The 21,312-nt window shown below is 36.1% G+C and overlaps 8 protein-coding genes across 9 annotated transcripts; 4 read left to right on the plus strand and 4 right to left on the minus strand.

Moving 5' to 3' along the window:
- Positions 1–1,344: 1,344 nt before the first annotated feature.
- Positions 1,345–3,153, plus strand: CYP86C1 (cytochrome P450, family 86, subfamily C, polypeptide 1). Its single transcript, NM_102298.3, has one exon. The coding sequence runs from the start codon at positions 1,446–1,448 to the stop codon at positions 3,012–3,014; it is 1,569 nt and encodes a 522-aa protein (NP_173862.1). The 5' UTR covers positions 1,345–1,445; the 3' UTR covers positions 3,015–3,153.
- On the minus strand, positions 2,807–4,172 carry AT1G24545 (copine family protein; the record flags this gene model as incomplete). The annotated part of the gene is made up of 5 exons (NM_001332653.1): positions 2,807–3,007; positions 3,273–3,343; positions 3,668–3,808; positions 3,851–3,872; positions 4,059–4,172. 5 exons carry the CDS (start codon positions 4,170–4,172, stop codon positions 2,807–2,809), a joined length of 549 nt encoding a protein of 182 aa, NP_001323137.1.
- Positions 4,056–7,574, plus strand: AT1G24560 (paramyosin). Its single transcript, NM_102299.4, has 5 exons — positions 4,056–5,718; positions 5,801–5,877; positions 6,296–6,407; positions 6,536–6,652; positions 6,985–7,574. The coding sequence occupies exons 1-5, from the start codon at positions 4,339–4,341 to the stop codon at positions 7,333–7,335; spliced, it is 2,037 nt and encodes a 678-aa protein (NP_173863.2). The 5' UTR covers positions 4,056–4,338; the 3' UTR covers positions 7,336–7,574.
- A 920-nt stretch (positions 7,575–8,494) lies between these two features.
- On the plus strand, positions 8,495–11,477 carry AT1G24570 (transmembrane protein, putative (DUF707); the record flags this gene model as incomplete). Of its 2 annotated transcripts, NM_001332654.1 has the most annotated exons (15): positions 8,495–8,622; positions 8,830–8,911; positions 8,988–9,105; positions 9,186–9,278; positions 9,359–9,463; positions 9,548–9,631; positions 9,709–9,827; positions 9,898–9,999; positions 10,062–10,175; positions 10,251–10,307; positions 10,397–10,463; positions 10,552–10,605; positions 10,709–10,786; positions 10,863–10,898; positions 11,067–11,322. In NM_001332654.1, 14 exons carry the CDS (start codon positions 8,892–8,894, stop codon positions 11,184–11,186), a joined length of 1,167 nt encoding a protein of 388 aa, NP_001321099.1. In that variant the 3' UTR covers positions 11,187–11,322. The 2 variants fall into 2 exon arrangements, with proteins under 2 accessions (NP_001321099.1, NP_683328.6); NM_148487.8 differs by lacking the exon at positions 8,495–8,622 and having other exon boundaries at positions 8,892–8,911; positions 9,186–9,282; positions 9,384–9,463; positions 11,067–11,477.
- Positions 11,478–11,635: 158 nt separating this feature from the next.
- Positions 11,636–12,519, plus strand: AT1G24580 (RING/U-box superfamily protein). Its single transcript, NM_202179.2, has one exon. The coding sequence runs from the start codon at positions 11,873–11,875 to the stop codon at positions 12,266–12,268; it is 396 nt and encodes a 131-aa protein (NP_973908.2). The 5' UTR covers positions 11,636–11,872; the 3' UTR covers positions 12,269–12,519.
- A 22-nt stretch (positions 12,520–12,541) lies between these two features.
- Positions 12,542–13,273, minus strand: AT1G24575 (DEAD-box ATP-dependent RNA helicase-like protein). The gene has a single exon (NM_102300.3). The coding sequence runs from the start codon at positions 13,170–13,172 to the stop codon at positions 12,906–12,908; it is 267 nt and encodes an 88-aa protein (NP_564220.1). The 5' UTR covers positions 13,173–13,273; the 3' UTR covers positions 12,542–12,905.
- Positions 13,274–14,172: 899 nt separating this feature from the next.
- Positions 14,173–14,920, minus strand: AT1G24577 (uncharacterized protein). Its single transcript, NM_001084126.5, has one exon. It carries the CDS (start codon positions 14,678–14,680, stop codon positions 14,453–14,455), a length of 228 nt encoding a protein of 75 aa, NP_001077595.1. The 5' UTR covers positions 14,681–14,920; the 3' UTR covers positions 14,173–14,452.
- Positions 14,921–16,059: 1,139 nt separating this feature from the next.
- DRNL (DORNROSCHEN-like protein) lies at positions 16,060–17,073 on the minus strand. Its single transcript, NM_102301.2, has one exon. It carries the CDS (start codon positions 17,002–17,004, stop codon positions 16,084–16,086), a length of 921 nt encoding a protein of 306 aa, NP_173864.1. The 5' UTR covers positions 17,005–17,073; the 3' UTR covers positions 16,060–16,083.
- Positions 17,074–21,312: the final 4,239 nt, after the last annotated feature.

Below are 21,312 nucleotides of genomic sequence, written 5' to 3' on the forward strand. Positions count from 1 at the left end.
ATAAAATATCACGGCTACAATGCAACATTTAAGAATTAGATGATTGGAAATCGATACAGAAAAATAATCTAAGAGAATTAGGCCGTCACTTGTGTTGTGTGGGAGCAAAACAAGGACCAAAAATATCGGGACAAATAGGTTGGTCCAACCTATAGGTAGAGGTAGCCCACTTGGCATAGCTCATAATACCATTACCAGCTCATATGTTTTTTCAAGGATTGGAGAAAATTAAAGAAAGATGTAATCGATTAGAGTAACAGTGGAGTGCTGAATTTAAGTTAGTTAAGAAAATAATTGGTGTTACTTCTTATAAACTTTTAACTCAAAACCAATTCGTAATGAATAGATAGATCCATGTCTATTATATCTTATATACTATTCAAACCTCTTCTTATATATTTTTCCAATGTGGATTATTCGCCCATAGATAAAAGATAAAACTTAACAATTGGTAAGACAATATGACATAAAGTCCTTAGTTCTACTTACAAAGAATTTTGTCAATTACCTTCCAAAATTTAGATCTTCTAAACCCTAAGTTATTGGGTTTCACCAATATAATGGGTCATTTCATCTATTCACCCGACCGTTAGATTTACCAATTTCTCATCATATCTCGATTTTCAACATTTAAGAAAGTAATCAAGTTTAGCCGAAATGCAAGATGATACAGAAACAATAGCGTTTAACGGTGTTAGATGATAAACTCATCAACTCCATTAAGAAAACCAATCCTGTAAGAGGTAAAGAAGGGGAGACCATAATTAATGTCTAATACTTTCGTAATGACCACTATTAATGATTAGTACTATGATCTATGAAGTTGAAGCTCTCTTTTTTTTTTTTTTTTTTTCCCTTCACGTCCATAGTTAGTTACAGCATTGATGAAATTTTTGCTGAGAATAGACGACCCTTTATCCTCCACCCTACGCTTTAAGTGGTTGGGAGTTAGACCCTGCCAGATAGATTCCAATCCTAAGATAAGTCTGTTTAACAAACCTATCATATGTGAAAGTGAAAACCATTATGTTGAAGAATTATCTAAGGCGTAGAGATAATTTCTGCAGCAAAAACATTTTTTTAAACATTGCGTTATACATTTTAGGATAGTTTATATAATCAGCCAAAGTGTATATTTCTGTAAAACACATTACTATCTTGACATTTTTGTGATAAGCTATATAATCAGTAACCTGCTACGTATAGCTTAACCCCACTATTATAATTATGATTCCTCATTCAGTAAAACTATATAGCTGAATTAATAAAGTTTATTAGGGTCTAATGAAGTTGGTGTGATCATTTAATAATATTGTTATTTCATAACTCGGAATTGAATTATTTATTACCCTTGCCATCTTAAATCTACATTTGCAACTCACCCAAAAGCTTTATCCTTTGTGTTTTTTCCACTGTATACTGAAAACAAATCTGAGGTGACGAAGATGAACGTGTTGATTTCTGCGGTGGTATGGGTATACACTCACTTAAGGTTATCAGACGTAGCTTTAGCCCTAGTAGGGCTTTTTCTTCTTAGTTACTTGCGTGAGAAGTTAGTGAGCAAAGGTGGGCCAGTGATGTGGCCAGTGTTGGGAATCATACCGATGTTGGCGCTAAACAAACACGATCTGTTTACTTGGTGCACCAGATGCGTGGTCAGATCTGGTGGGACGTTTCATTACCGAGGAATTTGGTTCGGTGGGGCTTACGGAATCATGACCGCAGATCCTGCAAACGTCGAGCACATTCTCAAAACCAATTTCAAGAACTATCCAAAGGGTGCGTTTTATAGAGAGAGGTTTCGTGATCTTCTTGAAGATGGGATCTTTAACGCTGATGATGAGCTTTGGAAAGAAGAGAGACGCGTGGCTAAAACCGAGATGCATTCTTCTCGTTTCTTGGAGCACACGTTTACTACGATGAGAGATCTGGTGGACCAGAAGCTGGTGCCGCTGATGGAGAACTTGTCTACTTCTAAGAGAGTCTTTGATCTACAAGATTTGCTCCTGCGTTTTACCTTTGATAACATATGTATATCGGCCTTTGGTGTTTACCCAGGATCGTTAGAGACAGGTTTACCGGAGATTCCTTTCGCTAAGGCTTTTGAGGACGCCACGGAGTATACACTTGCAAGGTTTCTGATACCTCCTTTTGTGTGGAAGCCAATGAGGTTTCTAGGGATTGGGTATGAAAGAAAGCTGAATAATGCAGTTAGAATAGTTCACGCGTTTGCGAATAAGACAGTGAGAGAGAGGAGGAACAAGATGAGGAAACTCGGGAACTTGAACGATTACGCTGATCTCTTGTCACGCCTTATGCAGAGAGAGTACGAGAAAGAAGAAGATACCACTAGAGGAAACTACTTTTCTGACAAGTACTTCAGAGAGTTCTGCACAAGTTTCATAATCGCGGGTCGAGACACTACATCAGTGGCCCTCGTGTGGTTCTTCTGGCTAGTTCAGAAACATCCTGAAGTCGAGAAGAGAATCCTAAGAGAAATCAGAGAGATTAAAAGGAAACTTACAACACAAGAAACTGAAGATCAGTTTGAGGCTGAAGATTTCAGGGAAATGGTGTATCTGCAAGCTGCTTTAACAGAGTCACTGAGGCTATACCCTTCCGTGCCAATGGAGATGAAACAAGCTTTAGAAGACGATGTGTTACCCGATGGGACAAGGGTGAAGAAAGGCGCTAGGATTCACTACTCAGTCTACTCTATGGGGAGAATAGAATCAATTTGGGGAAAAGACTGGGAAGAGTTCAAACCAGAGAGATGGATCAAAGAAGGAAGAATTGTGAGCGAAGATCAGTTCAAGTATGTAGTGTTCAACGGAGGTCCAAGGCTGTGTGTTGGGAAGAAGTTTGCGTATACACAAATGAAAATGGTGGCTGCAGCGATCTTGATGAGGTATTCAGTAAAAGTCGTCCAAGGACAAGAGATTGTTCCCAAACTCACCACCACATTGTACATGAAGAACGGTATGAATGTTATGCTCCAGCCTCGTGACTGGTAAGGTAGTTCGGTTTAAAAACAATATAGTACTAATAAATAATTGATGTTGAACGATATTCTAATCGTTTTAGTATCTAAATTTGTTTGTGGAATATGGTTAACTAAAAAGACTATTTTAACTAATTCGGTTTGGATTTTATGTGCACCAACCCTAGTTTACTTCAAGCAATGGACATATGAGAGTCACGAATTGTATGTACATGAAATGTCTATTTAAAAAGCTCTAAATCTTATAATAATGAAAGCTGATCACATGAACATGATACTGCCCTCCACTTTCTTCCACAATCGTCATGGCCCTTTCGATAATGGGTGCAAAAGAAGTCGGCCCTGTGACAGAAGTAACCAAAGATCAGGTAACAGAACAAACAAACACAGACACAGCAGAAAAAGAAAACAGAGATTCTTAATCTCAACCTACAAGACGCAGCTGAGGAACAATCTCTCTGTACCGTGAAACGACATCTTCAAACCCACTTAATCTCAATCAAACAGAGATTGTTTACAGAATATATCATCCGGGTAAAAACTGAAGGGATTCTGATCATGTGTTGTAGCTGCAAGAATCAAACATACAAACCCATAAAAACAATTAAATGAAACATTTCTCTTAACACAAGAAAGACTAACAAGTCTATGTTCTGCAGTCATTACCATCTCCAAATCCATAACATGGAATCAAATTATCTTCATCGAAAGCATATAAAGTCTTTCCAATGACAGATATCGCTTGCTGGTACGGGTTTGGACTTGTTCCAATGTAATGCAAGCTTTGCCTGTTGAATGATCTCGCTCCTAAATTCAAAACCAAACCCACCAAAACATTACTTTAAAAACCTTCCAACTTCAAACACAATTGCTTAACATACATAAATAAAACTTCTAAAACTTTTGATTTAATTGCCACAGTTGCCACAGTTGGGCCTAACAAATAAAACGGGCTTAACTTTTGCCACAGTTGGGCCTAACAAATAAACAGTTAGCCTACCAAAGCCCAAATATTTTAATTGAAATAAATTAATTAAGAGAGACATAGTAAACTAACCCGACGAGATTGCTTTCTTCTGTCTTCTTCGCCGTAGAATTTGAAGTTCCTCCGTCGTAGAAGATCGTCTCTTGTTTCACCTACTCCGATATAGCCCCTCTCTGAATTCTCCATCCTCCGAGCAGAGAAGGCTGTTGGTAGAAAGTTATATTCTCAAATTTTCTAATTTTGCCTCCTCCTTGGCGAAGCAATTGCGTCAATTCCTTGCACGCCACTATTACGACTACGAAAATCTAGATCGGAGAGAAGACTAAATTATCTTCACTGATCGCACGGTGAGATGGCTAACGGAGCCGATGAGGATGCTGTCCTCAGCGATGTCGAGTCCGATGAACCAGCGCCTGTTGTTTTAAAGGATTCGCCGCGGGAAGAAGCATCGGATGAGAGGATAACGGAGCTAATAGCGGAGCTTGATCGAGAGAAGAAAGCTCGAGAAGCGGCTGAGAGTTCGAAATCGGAGCTTCAGGTTTCGTTCAATCGGTTAAAAGCTCTTGCTGTAGAGGCAATCAAGAAGCGCGACGAGTCTAAGCGAGAACGTGATGAAGCATTGAAGGAGAAGGAGAATCTAACAAATGAGCTTGAGAATGTTAATAAAGGTAAGGATGAGATGTCGAAGAAACTTGATGAGGCTTTGAGATCTAGAGATGGTTTAAAAGCAGAGATTGAGAATTCCTCGCATATGTTGGTTTCTGGGATTGAGAAGATATCTGGTAAAGTTAGCAGCTTTAAGAATTTTTCAAATGGTGGTCTTCCCAAGTCTCAGAAATATACAGGTTTGACTTCTGTAGCTTATGGAGTTATTAAGCGTACTAATGAAATCGTGGAAGAGCTTGTTAGGCAGATTGATACGACTGCAAAGTCGAGGAATGAAGCTAGGGAGCAGATGGACCAACGGAATTATGAGATAGCTATTGAGGTTTCTCAGTTGGAATCTGCGATCAGTAATTTAAGATTAGAGGTTGCGGAAAAGGCTTCGATTGTTGATGATTTAGAGAGGGGTGTGAGTGAGAAAGAGAAGAGGATTGCTGAACTTGAGAAAGGTAATTTAGAGAAGGTCAGTTTGCTGGAAGGTGAAGTTGTGGAGCTGAAACAGTTGGTTGATGAGTATGATGGGAAGTTGAAGACTATGGAACTGAAGATGGTAGCTCAACGTCCTTTGTTGATGGATCAGCTTAATCTTGTGTCAAGGATCCATGACCAGCTTTACGAGGTTGTAAGGATAGTTGACGGGAATAGTTCAGAACAGTCAGATTTGTCTGAGTCTTTCTTTATGCCTCAAGAGACAGAGATGGAGGAGAACATTCGAGCTTCTTTAGCAGGTATGGAATCCATCTTCGAACTGACCAAAGTGGTTTCTGGGAAAGCACAGAGTTTGGTGGAAGAGAAGAGCCATGAACTGAAGAATTTGAATGAAACTGTGGGTCTATTAGTTAAGGAAAAAGAACATATTGGTACTTTACTGAGGAGCGCTTTGTCCAAAAGGGTGATAGGAGAGCAGCCATCTCAAAAAAGAGAATTGTTTCAAGCTGCAGAGAATGGTTTGAGGGATGGTGGTACTGATTCTAAATTTGCTAAACTCTTAAAGGATGGGAAGGTTCAGGACTCTCGTAGTGATAATACTCATGACCATAGTAAAGAAGACAATGAAATATACTCCCTGGTATGTGTTCCTTTAGTTCTTATTATGTTTTATGAACTTCATTCATTCGGGTACCTTATAATGTCTCCACATTGGAATGCAGGCCAGCACATTGGAGAATATTGTCAAGGCATCTCAGCTCGAGATCGTCGAACTGCAGCACTTGTTGGAAGCATCAAGGCAAGCTCTCTAATGCAGAACTCCGTCTCTATATCTTATACCTTTGGTAGACGACATTCACTTTGTTTCACTAGGAAAGTAAATGCTTAGTTTTACCTCATAGGATGGGGTGGCCTGGGAACCATAAGGCAATGTCATTATTATTCAATCAAATCCAAATAGTAGGAATATGATTCCAAAGAGCGTTCTATTGGGAACTTAACTTCCACATGTGCTTGCAACATGGTACTTGATGTATCATGAATCTCCATGAAAGTAACTGTCTTAAATGCATTTATGTGATATCTTGTGTAATGCATATTTTTCTTATATGTGATACTTCTAGCTGTCCAGTGTAGTTTGCCGTCCATAGTGATCATTTTCTTGCTTTTGTTGCCGCAACTTATGCTGACATTTTGTTTTTGTGTATATCTAACAGGGAAGAGACTAGTTCTCTTAGAAAACAATTGGACACTCAGACAAAGGAGCTTAACCAGAGAATGCGCCAAATAGAAGAACTTAAAGAAAAGGAGAGGATAGCAAACGAAAACGTGAGTGAATTTTTGCTTTGCCAATGTGTGAAAGCTGATTTTCTCGTGCATCATTTGTCTTTATATGACAAAGTATGTAACACTCTGTTGCAAGTGTTTGTTTAAAGTTTGGTTCCTTGGGATGGTAGGTTGAAGGGCTTATGACTGACATTGCTGCTGCTGAAGAAGAAATAACAAGATGGAAAGTAGCAGCCGAGCAGGAGGCTGCTGCTGGTGGAGCTGTTGAACAAGACTTCACGTCACAGGTGCGTTATAAGTCCTTGGGTTAGTCTAGTGCAGGAGGCCAGGAGCATTGTAATTACCCTAGGTGGTTTGTAATGGCTTATAGCTATGTTGACAAGCTCAGCAACTAGTGTTGAGTCAGTTAGCTAAAGCTAACAAGCTAAGAGACTTTTAGGAGAATGAGTTAGGAGTATTAGGTTCTGGGATTGGGAATTGCACTGAGGGTAGTTCTATATGATGGTTTTTTGTTCTCCGGTACTGGATCCTATCAATGCGCTCTGTTCTGTTTTTATGTACACATTTCCTGGGAACTAAGGAATGATAGTCTTAACTCTTATTGGCTTTGTTTGTTCAGCTGTATGTGCTAAAAGAAGAACTTGAAGAGGCAAAGCAAGCAATAATAGAATCAGAAAAGAAACTAAAGTTTAAGGAAGAGACGGCAGCAGCAGCAATGGGTGCAAGGGATGCAGCAGAGAGATCTCTGAGACTCGCAGACAATAGGGCGACTAAGTTGAGGGAAAGAATCCAAGAACTAAACCGTAAAGTTGAAGAATTAGAAACCCATCGAGATATGAATACTTCAAACAGAGCTAGATATGCGTGTTGGCCATGGCAACTTCTCGGGATTGATTTTGTGGGAAGTCGAAGAATTGAGTCGGGACAAGAAAGTGCGAACGAGATGGAACTCGCTGAACCTCTACTATGAGAAAAACCGGTACTGTATACCAAAACCATACTCTCTGTATTTGTTTTTGATTTTTATGTATATACCACCTGAAAAATGTTTTTAAAAGCTTTAACACGTTCTCATGTTGTAATGTTTGAGTTAAAGAAGTTTAATTTGGAGGCTTGGCGAAAAGTAAGATGTTTCCCACACCCAAACAGTGATCAATAAAATATAAAACTTCCCATTCTTTTTTGCTCGAAATCTTTAGAGTGCAACGGCTCACTCAAATGATGAATCTCTTAAAGTTATACATGACTAAAGTATATCACAAATGATCCTGATTCTAGACTGGTCTTGCCATGACCTGCTTCAGAATTTATTTTAGTATATACTAAAATATATACTTAGCGAATAACACCTATTTTGAAGATGAACCCCCAAAGGTTAAAAACCTAAATAGTTATCCAATCTAAAATCATATATTTATGTATCTCAGTTTCTTAGCTAAGGTTGACTTCGTTACTTCTTCAGAAGTTATTGTTGTTCAACTTAAAACATACATATTCAATTTTTGAAAATAGAGCACTATATATAGTATAACTATTTTTTTATTTAAAAAGTTTAAGACAGCTAATATTATAGGTTTTTATGCATTAATAGATATCAGTTAATATTTACTTTTTCTCTACACTTTTTTTCTTTCGAAATGACCAAGTCTAGCATGGGAGAGAATCTATGTTACAGACTGGTAGATAAGTTTCTAGATACATTTTTAAAAAACATGGTAGTAAATATAAGCAGAAAATACTGATTTCGATTCAAAAAGTAAATGTGATATATATAGTTTCCAAAAATACGGTGATATTTATATTTATAGCCATTGACTATTGAACCCTTCAACCATGTAAATCAAACCCTCGAGGTTATAATGAGTAAAAAAAATTCTTAATATTTATCTTCTTGGTTGGTGAGGAGGAGTCATAATGAGTAAAAATTTTTGTCCATATGAGTAATTAAGTACCCAAAAAGCCAATTAATTGAAAAAATCTATAAATGTATAGGAAAAAAATATGAGCAACATCCCCGTTTTGGTTTCGATTTTCCATGTGTGCTAAATCACTAGTCATATCATAGAAAAATCTTATAAAAATTTCTCAAAACAAAATCATTTTTTATTGAAAAAATTGAGCTTACGAAACAGCTTTCAGTTCCACACGTCTGCTCTTGAATACTGGAGATCGCCGGAGGAATAAGGATCTCCAAAAAACTTATCACTAATTTGATCGAAAAGCGTTTCTCGTCTCAAATTTTTGTGGTGTTCTACTTGTAATGTCATTTTTACAAATCCAAGTTTTCTTTTCATCACCTTCGTGTTTTGTCGTCTAGAAAATTTATGGTTAATCACACGTTGAATGTAGCATTGTTGTTAATCTAGGTGACAAAGCAAATTGAGTCTTTTAATCAGATCATTCGTGCTTTGTTTTGATCGTATAGCTCAAGAAATTAATTACAGTTTGTTTTATCGATAAACAGGAGTGAGATGGTGTTGATGACAATTGGAGCTTATAATCAAAAGTTGTAATAAAAACCTAACTATGGGAATCTTGTCACGCAGGTAAAAAAGACCCTTTGTCTCGTTTCTCTTATTGTTCTCTCTAAAATCAGATTGGTGATGATTGTTGTTATAACAGCCCAATTAGTAGTAGGAGATCATCAGATGATAGCATGAAGCTTTTTACAACAGCATTGTTTGCTATAGCTTTTGGCATTGTTATTGGACTATCTTTTCCATCTTTATGGATCACTGAGGTTCTTCTTATTTCTCTTCAAATCTTTTACTTCTTAGATTTTATACTTCGTTTGTCGCATGCCATTTTTGTATTGTGTAGACAAGTCTCCCGAGAAACCTTCTTCGCTCCATTGCTATCTCACTTAGAGATTCCGGAATTGCAACTCCTCACAAAGCCATTGATATCTCAAAGGCATGTTTTATGTAGGAATCTACACATCTTTTTCATGTTTTAAGCACAAAAACCAAAGTTTAAGGCATGTTTTGGTGCAGATATGGGAACCATCAAATCCTCGAGGCGCTGAGAGATTACCATCCGGTATCATTGCATCCGAATCGGACTTGTACTTGCGCAGATTATGGGGGAACCCTGATGAGGTTTTTCCTCACTCTTTTGATATGACATCTTTCATATGTGATCAATGAACATTAGCTTCAATTTTATTTTCTCTGTTTCCTCAGGATTTAGTGAAACAACCGAGATATCTAGCAACATTTACAGTGGGTTATAATCAGAGACACAATATAGATGCGTGTGTTAGCAAGGTTGATTGATATAACACTTTTTGTTTTCTGTTTTTGCTTAATAGTAAACTCATTATGTTTTGTCTACTCAAATACAGTTTTCAGAGAACTTTACTATTGTTCTGTTTCATTATGATGGCGTAACAAGTGCATGGAATGATGAGTTTGAGTGGTCGAGGAATGCAATACACATAAGTGTCAAAAAGCAGACAAAATGGTATCAATATCTTTGCTTTAACCACTTTTTTTTATCTGGTTTCTTGACTCTCTCATATTGTGAACATAAGGTGGTATGCAAAGAGATTCTTGCACCCGGACATTGTAGCACGATACGATTATATATTCATATGGGATGAGGATCTTGGAGTTGATCACTTTAATGCAGAAGAGTGAGTTTCTCTTACTCTTCTCACTTCCATTTAAAAATTTCTAACTATGTTTGTTGTTGTAGATACATACACATAGTGAAGAAGCACGACCTTGAGATTTCGCAGCCTGGTTTGGACCCAGAGACTGGGTTTAATTGGCAGATCACCAAAAGAAGAGAACATAGTGAAGTCCACAAGTATATATAACGGCCTCTCTAGATTATTTTTGTTACATTACAAAATGGTTCTGAATATGGCTTGAACCTTAGCAGGGAGACAGATGAGAAACTCGACTGGTGCTCTAATCCTCCCCGGCCTCCATGTGCTGCGTATGTTTCAAAAAACGTCTCTATCAAACTCAAGTTTCAGACATATTTAAACCATTAGTAACTTCGTTATGTCTTTAATAAAAAAACAGATTCGTGGAGATAATGGCTCCTGTATTCTCAAGAGATGCATGGCGCTGCGTGTGGCATATGATCCAGGTTACACTTACTTTATTATCTATTGGCTCCTTCATATCTTCATATAATGTCTCCTTCTTGCACCTAATTGTATATGAACCAAAAACAGAATGATTTGGTTCACGGTTGGGGTCTTGACTTTGCACTGAGAAGATGTGTTGAGGTACACAAAAGTTCACTATGTTGTTGCTTAGTGTTTGTACAAATGTTCTTGCATGTTTGATCAATTAATGAAGAGGCTTTCATTTTTATATGTGAAAATGAAGGAGCCTGCATTTGAGAAGATAGGAATAGTAGACTCACAGTGGATCGTTCATCAATTTATCCCTTCCCTTGGCAACCAGGTTACTTAACTTCTTCACTTTCTCCTTTCCAAAACCAATTAAAATTTCTCATTCTTTCTCCTTTTCTTGCCAATAGGGGAAAGCAGATAACGGGAAAGCACCATGGCAAGGGGTAAGCAAAACTTGTTTTTGTCTCAATACAAATTTTCCTCTTGTTTTGGAGAGCTTTCATGTGTTCTCTTCCCTATAACAAAACCTAGGGCTATCTTAGATTTTCTAGATACCTTGACAAGAAAGCAACCAAATGGACCAATCTGTCTTAAACTTTTGTGTGTTGCAGGTGAGGGATAGATGTCAAATGGAATGGAAAATGTTCGAGAACAGAGTGGAAGCCGCGGAAAAGGATTATTTCAGATCGTTACAAGTTGAAAGCCCATCCAATTCAACAACTTCTCATTAGTACCTTACCAATACTAGTTGTAGCCAGGATATTTTAAGGTGCTATATAACATTTACATATAGATCTTATAGGTTATAGAGATACCAATCTCTTTGATCCGCACAACGATCAGATTCCATTGAATAATAGAAACAGGACTGTGAATGATTTTAATCACAAAAAGATTGTGAGGAGCTGAAACAGAACAGGTGTGTGAACTTTGACAAAGATTTGTCCAATTTTTCATGTGTCAGCATGTCTGGTCTAGTGACGTGGCATGCAACCGTGAAACGTTGAGTCTTCCACGTGTCGATCAAGAATCGACCTCGGGAGAACAAGGAGCTCTCCACAACGCACAACTTGGTTGGCTGATCACAATACGTGTCAGAAGTCTAACAACAAAACAGACCACAGAAAAAAAAAAAAAACAGAGTTTTTGTTTTATTTTAAATTTTCTGGTTATAAAAGACGAACCAACCTATTATTGAGTCACAATCAAATTGTGGGAGATGAGTCTCTAACGATAACCTCTCTCTTGGTGACACGTGTTTAGACCACCGCTGCTTAATAAACCCAATCGCCCACCGGAACATGAGTGGCGGCTATACTTCCTCTCTATTTCTTCTCTTCTAAGGATTTTTCGTGTCTCAAAACTTTCAAAGACTCTCAGTTTCTATCTCTGTGAATATAATCTTAGTTATAAAAAAATGGGTCTCTCGCATTTTCCAACAGCGTCAGAAGGAGTACTACCACTTCTGGTGATGAACACGGTTGTTTCAATCACTCTGTTGAAGAACATGGTGAGGTCTGTTTTTCAAATTGTTGCATCCGAGACTGAATCTTCCATGGAGATAGACGACGAGCCTGAAGATGATTTTGTTACTAGAAGAATCTCGATAACACAGTTCAAGTCTCTATGTGAGAACATAGAAGAGGAAGAAGAAGAGAAAGGTGTGGAGTGTTGTGTGTGCCTTTGTGGGTTTAAAGAGGAAGAGGAAGTGAGTGAGTTGGTTTCTTGCAAGCATTTCTTCCACAGAGCTTGTCTAGACAACTGGTTTGGTAATAACCACACCACATGCCCTCTTTGCAGGTCCATTCTCTAGTGGTGGAATCTTGTTTTACACTTTCCTTTTGTTTTGCTTTGCTATAGGAAAATACCACATTCTCTATCCTCTGTTTTACCCTTTTTGGTGTTTATGTTTTTCCCCTTCTTTTTTCTTGGTATGGAGAAGGGGTTTTTTCATAATAAAGGACTATACAATTGATGTGTGTGAATGTTTTCCCCATTTTTCTTGAGTTGAAAAAGGGGTTTGTTTTTCTTCTCTAATAATGGAAATGTCATATTTTCAACTCTTTAAGCTCTCTTTTATTTTAACATTTTAGAAAGAATTGTATTCTTATATCTTCCATTTTATCTCATGTATTCATGATTAGTGTGACAGTCTTGCATTTAAATGTGAAACTAAGACCATAACTTGTAGCATAATTAGTACAATTCCAATTCAAACCAGATTTTGCATGTTATCGGAAAAAACAATTATGTGGAACTAGAAGATCCAAGAGTTCATGAAATATACTAATTTGTAGTCTTTATTTCCATGCACCTTTCTAGACAAAGGAAACAGCACCCATTTTGTTACATAACAAAAATAAAAACCAGAAGAAGAAACACAAATCATACAATACAATCTATATATTATGGTTTGTCATTTATTACTTTTTATTCTTCGTCCACATAGACTAGGCGCTCTTAGTCATCCACTTACTGAACTTCGTATGCTCAAACTTGATGAATTGCTCAGCTTCTTTGTCAACATCCTCTGCTTTTGCAACCTCTCTAGTGCCCATATTCTCGCTCTTTGACCTCCTCATATCTGCATACTCGAAGCCCTGGATTGGTTCTTCGGCTGCAAAGACAGCTCGGAACTCCTTCATCGAGTCCCGGTGATGATGATTATGATGTTGATGGTGATGAGATTTGTGACTGGAGGAGTTTCCAAGTACCATTCTTAAACTAGCTCTTTCTTGTTTGGATCGGAGTGTTGTTTTATTAGGGATATTTTTGAAAACTATCGTAGGTATCTTTATATAATACTACATGTTATGAGGTTGTAGTCCACATGAAAGATGGGCGTGAATCTGATTCCCTGTTTTCTTTATGTCTTTTCCGAGCAAATATACTACTACTTCAGGTTTGGCCGATTTTAATATATTCTATGCACATGTCTAGAGATTTGGACTAATGATATAGGTAAGGATCTAATACGAAATATCGCGTGAGGGTGATTAGCTTTAACAAGAAGCAAGATTGATTGGTCGAAAACATTAACAACTTCGAATTCGTGAAGTGGGCCAACGGTTTATAATTTTCTGAGGTATATGCCCCAAGAGTACAAACGACAAATGTTAAATTTGGTAGTTACTGTTGGTTATTCGTCATAGCTTGATCGAATTAGATGCATTAATAATGATGTATGACATGTATCTAATGCGCAAGTTATAGTGGAGGAGAACGTAGGAAAAACGTGGTTCTCTTCGTCGGTCATCTAATAGATTTGTCTTTGTTGCTTGGTCAAAAAGTGATCATGCAGGTATGTGTCAACTAGGTTCACCTGGCCCGGACCGGCCCATATCATAGGTGAGAGATAAGCCCATGTATGAGAGTCTAAATTTAAAAGTACCCAACTTCAAATACTTTTCATGATACCACTCAATTATCAGACTACTTTCCATCCACAAAATGTTTTTCCGCCACTTTTTTTATAAGAATCAGAGTGTTTCTATTAAGAGATTGATTTTATGAAGTTTTGACATTATTTTTTCTATTGTTTCTGTAATATTATTTTGTGATTTGTTTATTTTAAAGATTAAAATTTACATTTCGCTTAAAATTTTGGAAACGTTGGACCAGTAGCAACCTCACACATTCATAGATCCGATCAGATTTGCTTTGTAATGCCCTTTGAAACACCTTAAAGGCCAACATCTTGAGGCGCAAGTATAATATCAAGAAAAAGAAAAACATTTTTTGACATAGCTTAACATTTGAAAGATTGTGTCAAAATTGATAAGTTGGAAAGTTATATTTTATTAATCAATTTATTAGAGATTAGAAGAAAGTAAATGTTAATATTTTACGCATACTCTAGATGAAAGAAACCTTCCACATATAAAACCAATAACTACAAGACGTAGAGACAGAAAGTAGAATAGAACTACTACCTTGTTTGGTCACTAGCATAATGCTCTAAAGAATAAACAAAAACAAACCCTAAGCTTCCTAGTGTCTACTTAGAATGATCTGGCTTTGTCATGAGACTTTGAAGAATGTTAGTCTCAACGCTTTTGTTACGCTGCAGCGAAGGAGTCCGGTGAAGCTTGCACTTGAATGACCCCGGGTGAGTGGTCGGTGAGCAAATGCAAATGGTCTTAGTGATGCTGGTCTGACGGGACAGACCCCCAAGGCCCATCGCCGCTATGGAAGCTTCAGTCTCCATGTTTCCTTTGTCGTTCATAATGTGAATATTAAAGAAGAAGGGGAATCAATGATGAACGAAGAGGGTATACCTCATTGTGTGTATATAATCATTTTATTATTTGAAGAAGCTTTAAGACTGAACAAATCTTTTTCTTTTTGTATGGTCATCACGGGAATGATGATGGAGTCCATCAAGGACCAACTGTATCCTTGAACTTTTCATGATGTTTCATCTACTTCTATCCCCAAAACCAAAAGGCCAAAAGCCACATAAGTCACTTTCTAATGGTTAATGATTCATGATCATGACTTCCATCATTCATCAATTATACACTTTTATAAATGTTGTAAATGTGTATACATTTATATAGTATTATACACTTTTATAAATGTTGTTGTTTATATATATGTATACATATATACTTTTATAAATGTTGTAAATGTAAATGTATATATATATATATATATATATATAAATGTGTATAATACTATATAAATGCAGTGCAATGCAAAAAAAACTTTTGTTATATACAAAGCGCATTGAATATAGAGGAAAACAATATGAGCTAGGAGCACTGAACTTCTATTTCATATTTAAATGAATATAATCTTTTCAATTAATATTTGGTAGAATAGTTCTATATATAGAATTGTAGTAACAACGAGATTTCAAATTCAAATAAGTGTTATGATTTTATTTTGAATGAATATCGATAATTGAATAATTTTATGATATATTTTTATATAATGTTTTGTTTTAAAATAAAAATTAATATAGACTGATGTGATCATATAAAACTAAAGACAGTCCCAACATCGTTCATATCACATCCACTAGAAATTCCAATATTTAGAAGATCTCTTGGATACTTGAAGAGTACCCCTAAAGATCATAATTGGGATATGGTTTTTTTGAATAAGGGTTATAAACATTGATGCAAATTCGAGTCCTTAAGTATATGTTTACTGAGTTTTGATGGTGCAAATACTTTAATGGACAAAGGATTTTGTGAACCTAAATATAATTATGCCCTTACGGTGATCTGAGAGGGAAAAGGGAAAGAAGAAAAAGCAAGAGGACAAAGGCTGTCTTTATGATTCTGAAGTCAACTTATAGAAAAGAAAAAAAAATCTTAATTTGTTCAAGATATATATTTTTGTCCTTTAGGTATTGTCTTCATCCAGCACCTCGAGTATTTTTACTTTATTTTTGTTATTACCTTTGCTCATAACCGACATATGTCATACACAATTAATTAACTTCGCTCATACTCAGATAAAAATTGTTCTTTGCTAAAACATAGAGATAAATTGATCATAGCACTAGACGAAAAATTAAAAGACAAAAGATTTGAGTTAGTTACCCTTAACCTCATTTCTTACAACCCTAAAGAAACTGTGAAGTGATAAGCACGTAAAAAGTAGAACAACAACAATATTCTAATAATCATCATGAAAGCAATACTGATAAAACATTCCACCATTTCCGTTCTGCTGCATCTTAGCTGAATCAAACCCATTCTCATGATCAGCCCAACCTAACTCTCCATGATATTTAACCTGACCGAATCCGTTTCCTTCGACATGGAAGTCAGCTAAACGAACATCTGTCTGAAAACCGCTCTCTGGCATCGTCGGGAAAACACCAACCGACTGTTGGTTGCTCTTTGGAGGTATAGAAGCATGTTGAGAGATAGGTTTTGGTAAGAAGCCTTGAACAATTTCTTGAAGAAGACCAGAACTAGCTGGTTCTGGTTCAAAGATATTTGATATCAGGCTCTCGTTCTCAATGGTACTTGACCTCTTAGCTTTAGGCGAGAGATCTTCACAGACATCGTTGACGTTAGTGAAGGACTCGTGAACAACGTCGTTTACGTTAGAAAGATTACAAGGCGGGTAAGCGAAAGTGGTTAACGGAGAAAGAGACTGAGAGTTTAACACGTCTCGTAGAAGGAACATATTCATTGGAGGAGACGAGAAAATACGGTGGTGATAAGAGTCGAGAGAAGGCATTGGGTAGACGAAGTTGGTTCGAGCTTTAAGACCACGCATGGCTCGAGCGGCGCAGTCATATGCGCAAGCTGCTTCCTCGGCCGTGTCAAATGTTCCGAGCCATCGTCTCTCCTTGGACAATGGGTCCCGTATTTCAGCTGCGTAACGACCCCATGGCCTACGCCTCACGCCTCGGTACCTTATCGTAGAGACACCGGAAGCGCCGGCGCCGGAGGCAGCTTTTGCGGTAGTTACTCCTCCGGGAGAGCCAGGAGCTGTCGAGGAAGTTCTTGATGGCTTTCTTTTCAAAGAATGGATGTTGGTTTCTCTGTGCTCGGCACCTTCGAGTCTCATGATTGCTTCTTCCATGGTTGACCTAAGGGAAATTTTTAAAGCTAAGAATTTTTCTTTTTGTTCTGTGATTGTCTTAGGGTTGTGAGGCACCTGAATGTGATGATAGCTGATTACGTATTTATAGAAAATAAAATATACATTTTTATTGTTTTTAATTTAAGATGGACCTGACCCAATATATAATTTAAAAAAATGGACTTGCATTGCATCTTTTATTGACTTGTGAGTTGTGAATCTATGAGAGATGCAGAAAGCAAAAGTACGTTTAACGAAGTTCTTGTTCCACGTTCGAACTTACATGTCTTTTCTTTTTCCTTTTCTACGGACTTGCATAAAAGCAGTTATAAGTTACATATTTCATGTCTTTTTGACAAGTAACAAATTCATAATTATGATGTACTATTTTTATCTTAACCCTTGCACCATTCTTTCTTATTGTCAGAGTATAAAGGTCCTTTGATACTGTTGATTAAAGGTCGATTTATTCTTTTGTTTTAAGTGAAAGACATGAATATATTTCAGAAAACTTTCTTGAACAATTTACAAATTAAAATTATAAAATCATTGATTTCATTTATTTTTGAACAAATTCAAAGGTCATCGTTTTCAGCTATTTCCGTTGGTCATATTATTCTTTAATCTTTACGCACTTTTCTTTAATTGTGTTTTGGGAAATAATCAATGGTCATTAATTTATAATAATAATGAATTACAGTAATAATAATAAGCAATAGAGTTAAAAGTGATTTATACAGTAGTTTGTGGAAGGGAAAATTATGATGTTGGAGTTGAAGCTTAAAAGGAGAGGGTTGAAAATCGTGAAATTATGATTCTGAATTAATAACACTGGCGGCGCGCAGAAATTGTTCCTTCTACATGAGGTTGTGTTTTGTCTGTTCTTTTTACGAGATTATGGTCGATTTGCTTATTTAGGGTTTTGCTTTTTAATCTGTAAACCAAAGTCACGTGGATTTGTCTCAACTAGGGCTCTTTCTTCATGGTGTAGCCTCTTTAGGGCTTTCCTACTGTAGCTCGATTGTGACTAATGACCCTTTGCGTTTACGGAAATCAATCTCCACCACTAATTTCGTATATATATGTTTGATAATTAATGTAATTTCGCATTTACATAAAAAATAATCTAAATCTCTCTCACATTCTTGATCAATTAATGTCTGTAAAGCTCCATTCATATTCGAGCCCTAAATATAAGGGTTGAATGCAAAAAAAAAAAATCCGTCAAAAAAAGTTTTATCACGCCTAGGAGAAAAAATTATCAATCGTCTAAATATAAGGGTTGCATGCAATTATCACGTATGTTATTATGTTTATCACGTAATTATTGACATATATCGCGTAGGAGAAAAAAAATATATCAACGCAGAAGTCTTTTAGGAGTGTCTAAATATTTTGCCGTTGTTATATATATAACGATTTACAATCATATCTAATTGCATGTAATTTTTTTTTCATTTAGGTTGTGCCGCGAAAAAATATGCAGATTGAAAAGAAAAAAATAACAAACAAAAAAATGGAATAAATATGTGAGGCAAACAAAAACAAAACTATGTTTCCTCAACAAAACGTTGGCAAATCATGTCTACAAACAGTAGATGTTGAAGGAAGAGAAGTCGTGAGCTCCTTGTGGAATTAGTGGATTATGAAGCTGAACACCACAGAGCTCAGTTTGTAAGGAATCGAAATCACTTTTAAAAAATGTGGAAATTTGTGGAAAACTTGAACCTATATAACGGTGGTATCAACTTGTACGTACACGGTACAACATATCAACAGAAGATTAATTCATGAAGTAGTTTGAATAATCGGCTCTAGCTAGATCTTTAATTCATAGAAATCAGACTAATATTCTAAACCTAAACGATATGGACGTCAATTTGTCAGATGGAGAAAACGGGAAAACTGTTAAGAAAAGAAAATCCTATATTTCTATTTTGATGCATGCTTCCGTCTTTCGAAACTACAAAGAATTAATTTGTAACTTTATGAGTTATGACAACAAAAAAAAGAAGTATTATCATAGCTTTGAAATATATAGGGTGGAGTAGTGAAAAAAAAAATATAGGGTGGTGAACACTATTGATTACATGATATAGATTATTGAGAAATTCCCAATATATCCACATAAAAGAATTAAATGAATGAGAGAATGTGAAAATGTGCTATTTGAACCCAAAATCTTAATTTATTTAATTCAAAAAATAAATGTGCTATGTGATAGGGGTTATAATACCTCAAAAATATATTTACTATTATGCTCAAGAGGCATTCTAGTTAAAGATTTTTTTTTATGTAACTTATTTAAGTACTATATATTTTAATATTTTGGGTTACAAAAAAAATATATCTTACAAAGGAAGTAAATTAAATGTGAGCTTGACCGAAACATAACGGTCCATGGCTCCCATAATAGTTTCTTTACATTTAGATGAAATGAAATTATAACTTTGGTCTTGAGTTGAAATGTCTGGTAATAAAAGAAGAAAATGGAAGGCAAAAATGAAGGGGCAAAGCTACGAAAGTAGGTTACATGCAATGGTACGACATTAAAGTTGATACCAGAATTGTCGCCTCTCTTCTAAACGCGTGGGTTTTTTCTCTGCACAATGCGTCTCTCTCTCTCTCTCTCTATCAATGGCAATATAAACAATATATTATGTTTGACTTTTTTCCCACACGAACGGGCCATCATGTTATATAATGTGATATCGATCGCTAATAGTTGTGGAATATGTTTGTAGCTACGCAAATTAAGGTCATATATGCTATAGCTTACATCCCAAATAAAACACACACGTTACACGTATAAGAAAATCATGCATGGAGCATGGTGATATAAACTAAATTCTTCCATGCATTGTGATATGTAATGCATGGAGCATGGTGTAAACTACATTCGTTTTAATTTCATCAAGATTTGCAATTTTCAATTAATTTTAGACAACAACTTTACATCAATAAAAAATAAAAAAATTTGGTCAGTGTTCGTTTTATTAAAATAAAATTTCTAACTGTACCACCGTACCTAATCGCATTTTCAATTTTTTTTTGCCATATGTTTTCTTTCAATTTTCATTTACAAAACTTGGAAACCAATGTCTCGTTATAGATTTTGATTTTGGAATATTTGAGAGGCACAAGATGACTTGAGCAAAGATCCCGGATCGTGTAGGTAGTCATGTGTTAGTGGATCTTAGTGAACGACCTCGATTCAAAGCTGCTCGAAATAAATTCTTTGTGTTTGTGTCTTGATCAATATTGATTACACTGGATTAGATTTTTGTGTTAACGCATTGCAATTATATGAATACCCTAGAAATAGGGGTTGTTTTAGTTTGCTAGAAAGATATATGGATATTAAAAGCACAGATTTTGGTCCCCTCTTAATCGTACACCGTATCTAAATTATAACCTAAACCTATACCAATTTTACCAATTCACGCACGTATTATACCATCCATTACTTGCTTTCACGTGATCTTTCAACGCACGTATGTATTCTTTTGGTGGAGATCAAAACTCATTAAGTTACTAATTCATTGGCCAAAAAGGTTTCAAAAGGGCTCCATATATAGTTTCCTATTCTCCACCATTGGTTAATTACCATTATTTGATTTATTTTGGAGATAACCGTTGCCGGTTGTACTACAAATAACTATGCAAGCCATTTAAAAAATAACTGTTGAACTGAGAGTTACCTCACACCTCTTCTGAACAACTTGTCCCCTATGTTTATAAAGCTACCTTATTAATAGCTTTATATCTAGATGATATACACACATTTGGAATTTCTTTTTTGTCGTCATTCGAAAATCTCCTGTAGTAAGGGCAAATAAATTTGTAAGAATTCTAGAGCAAGACAAGTGAAAACGTTGCTTTTTAGTTTTTTTAATAATTCAATGAATTATAATGTAATGCATTCAATTTTGTATCATATACGATACATAAAGATATTGAAAACCTTTCTATGATCTTTTTAGTAATAACGGAAACACAAATATCGAATGTTTAATTTTCCGGTCTAAAGCAAATCCTCTCGAGCAAAGATGGAAATTGATAAGACCCGCCGTCGAATCTAAAATCGTATGTTTGACCGTAAATCGAACGGCTACGATTTTCTACATGGGAAAGAACGAAACAAAAGATCCACGTGACGTGGTTGTCTATCACATCTGAGTTTGATGGACTTTATGGGCTCCACTCATGAGCGTGGGATTGATCTGAAATTCTGAAGTCATCAGACATTTTTCTTACTTTGATTTGATGCTCTGTACAAATTTGACACTCCCAACATTCAACCTTGGA

This window comes from Arabidopsis thaliana (assembly GCF_000001735.4).
Source record: "Arabidopsis thaliana chromosome 1 sequence".
NCBI classification, from domain to species: domain Eukaryota; kingdom Viridiplantae; phylum Streptophyta; class Magnoliopsida; order Brassicales; family Brassicaceae; genus Arabidopsis; species Arabidopsis thaliana.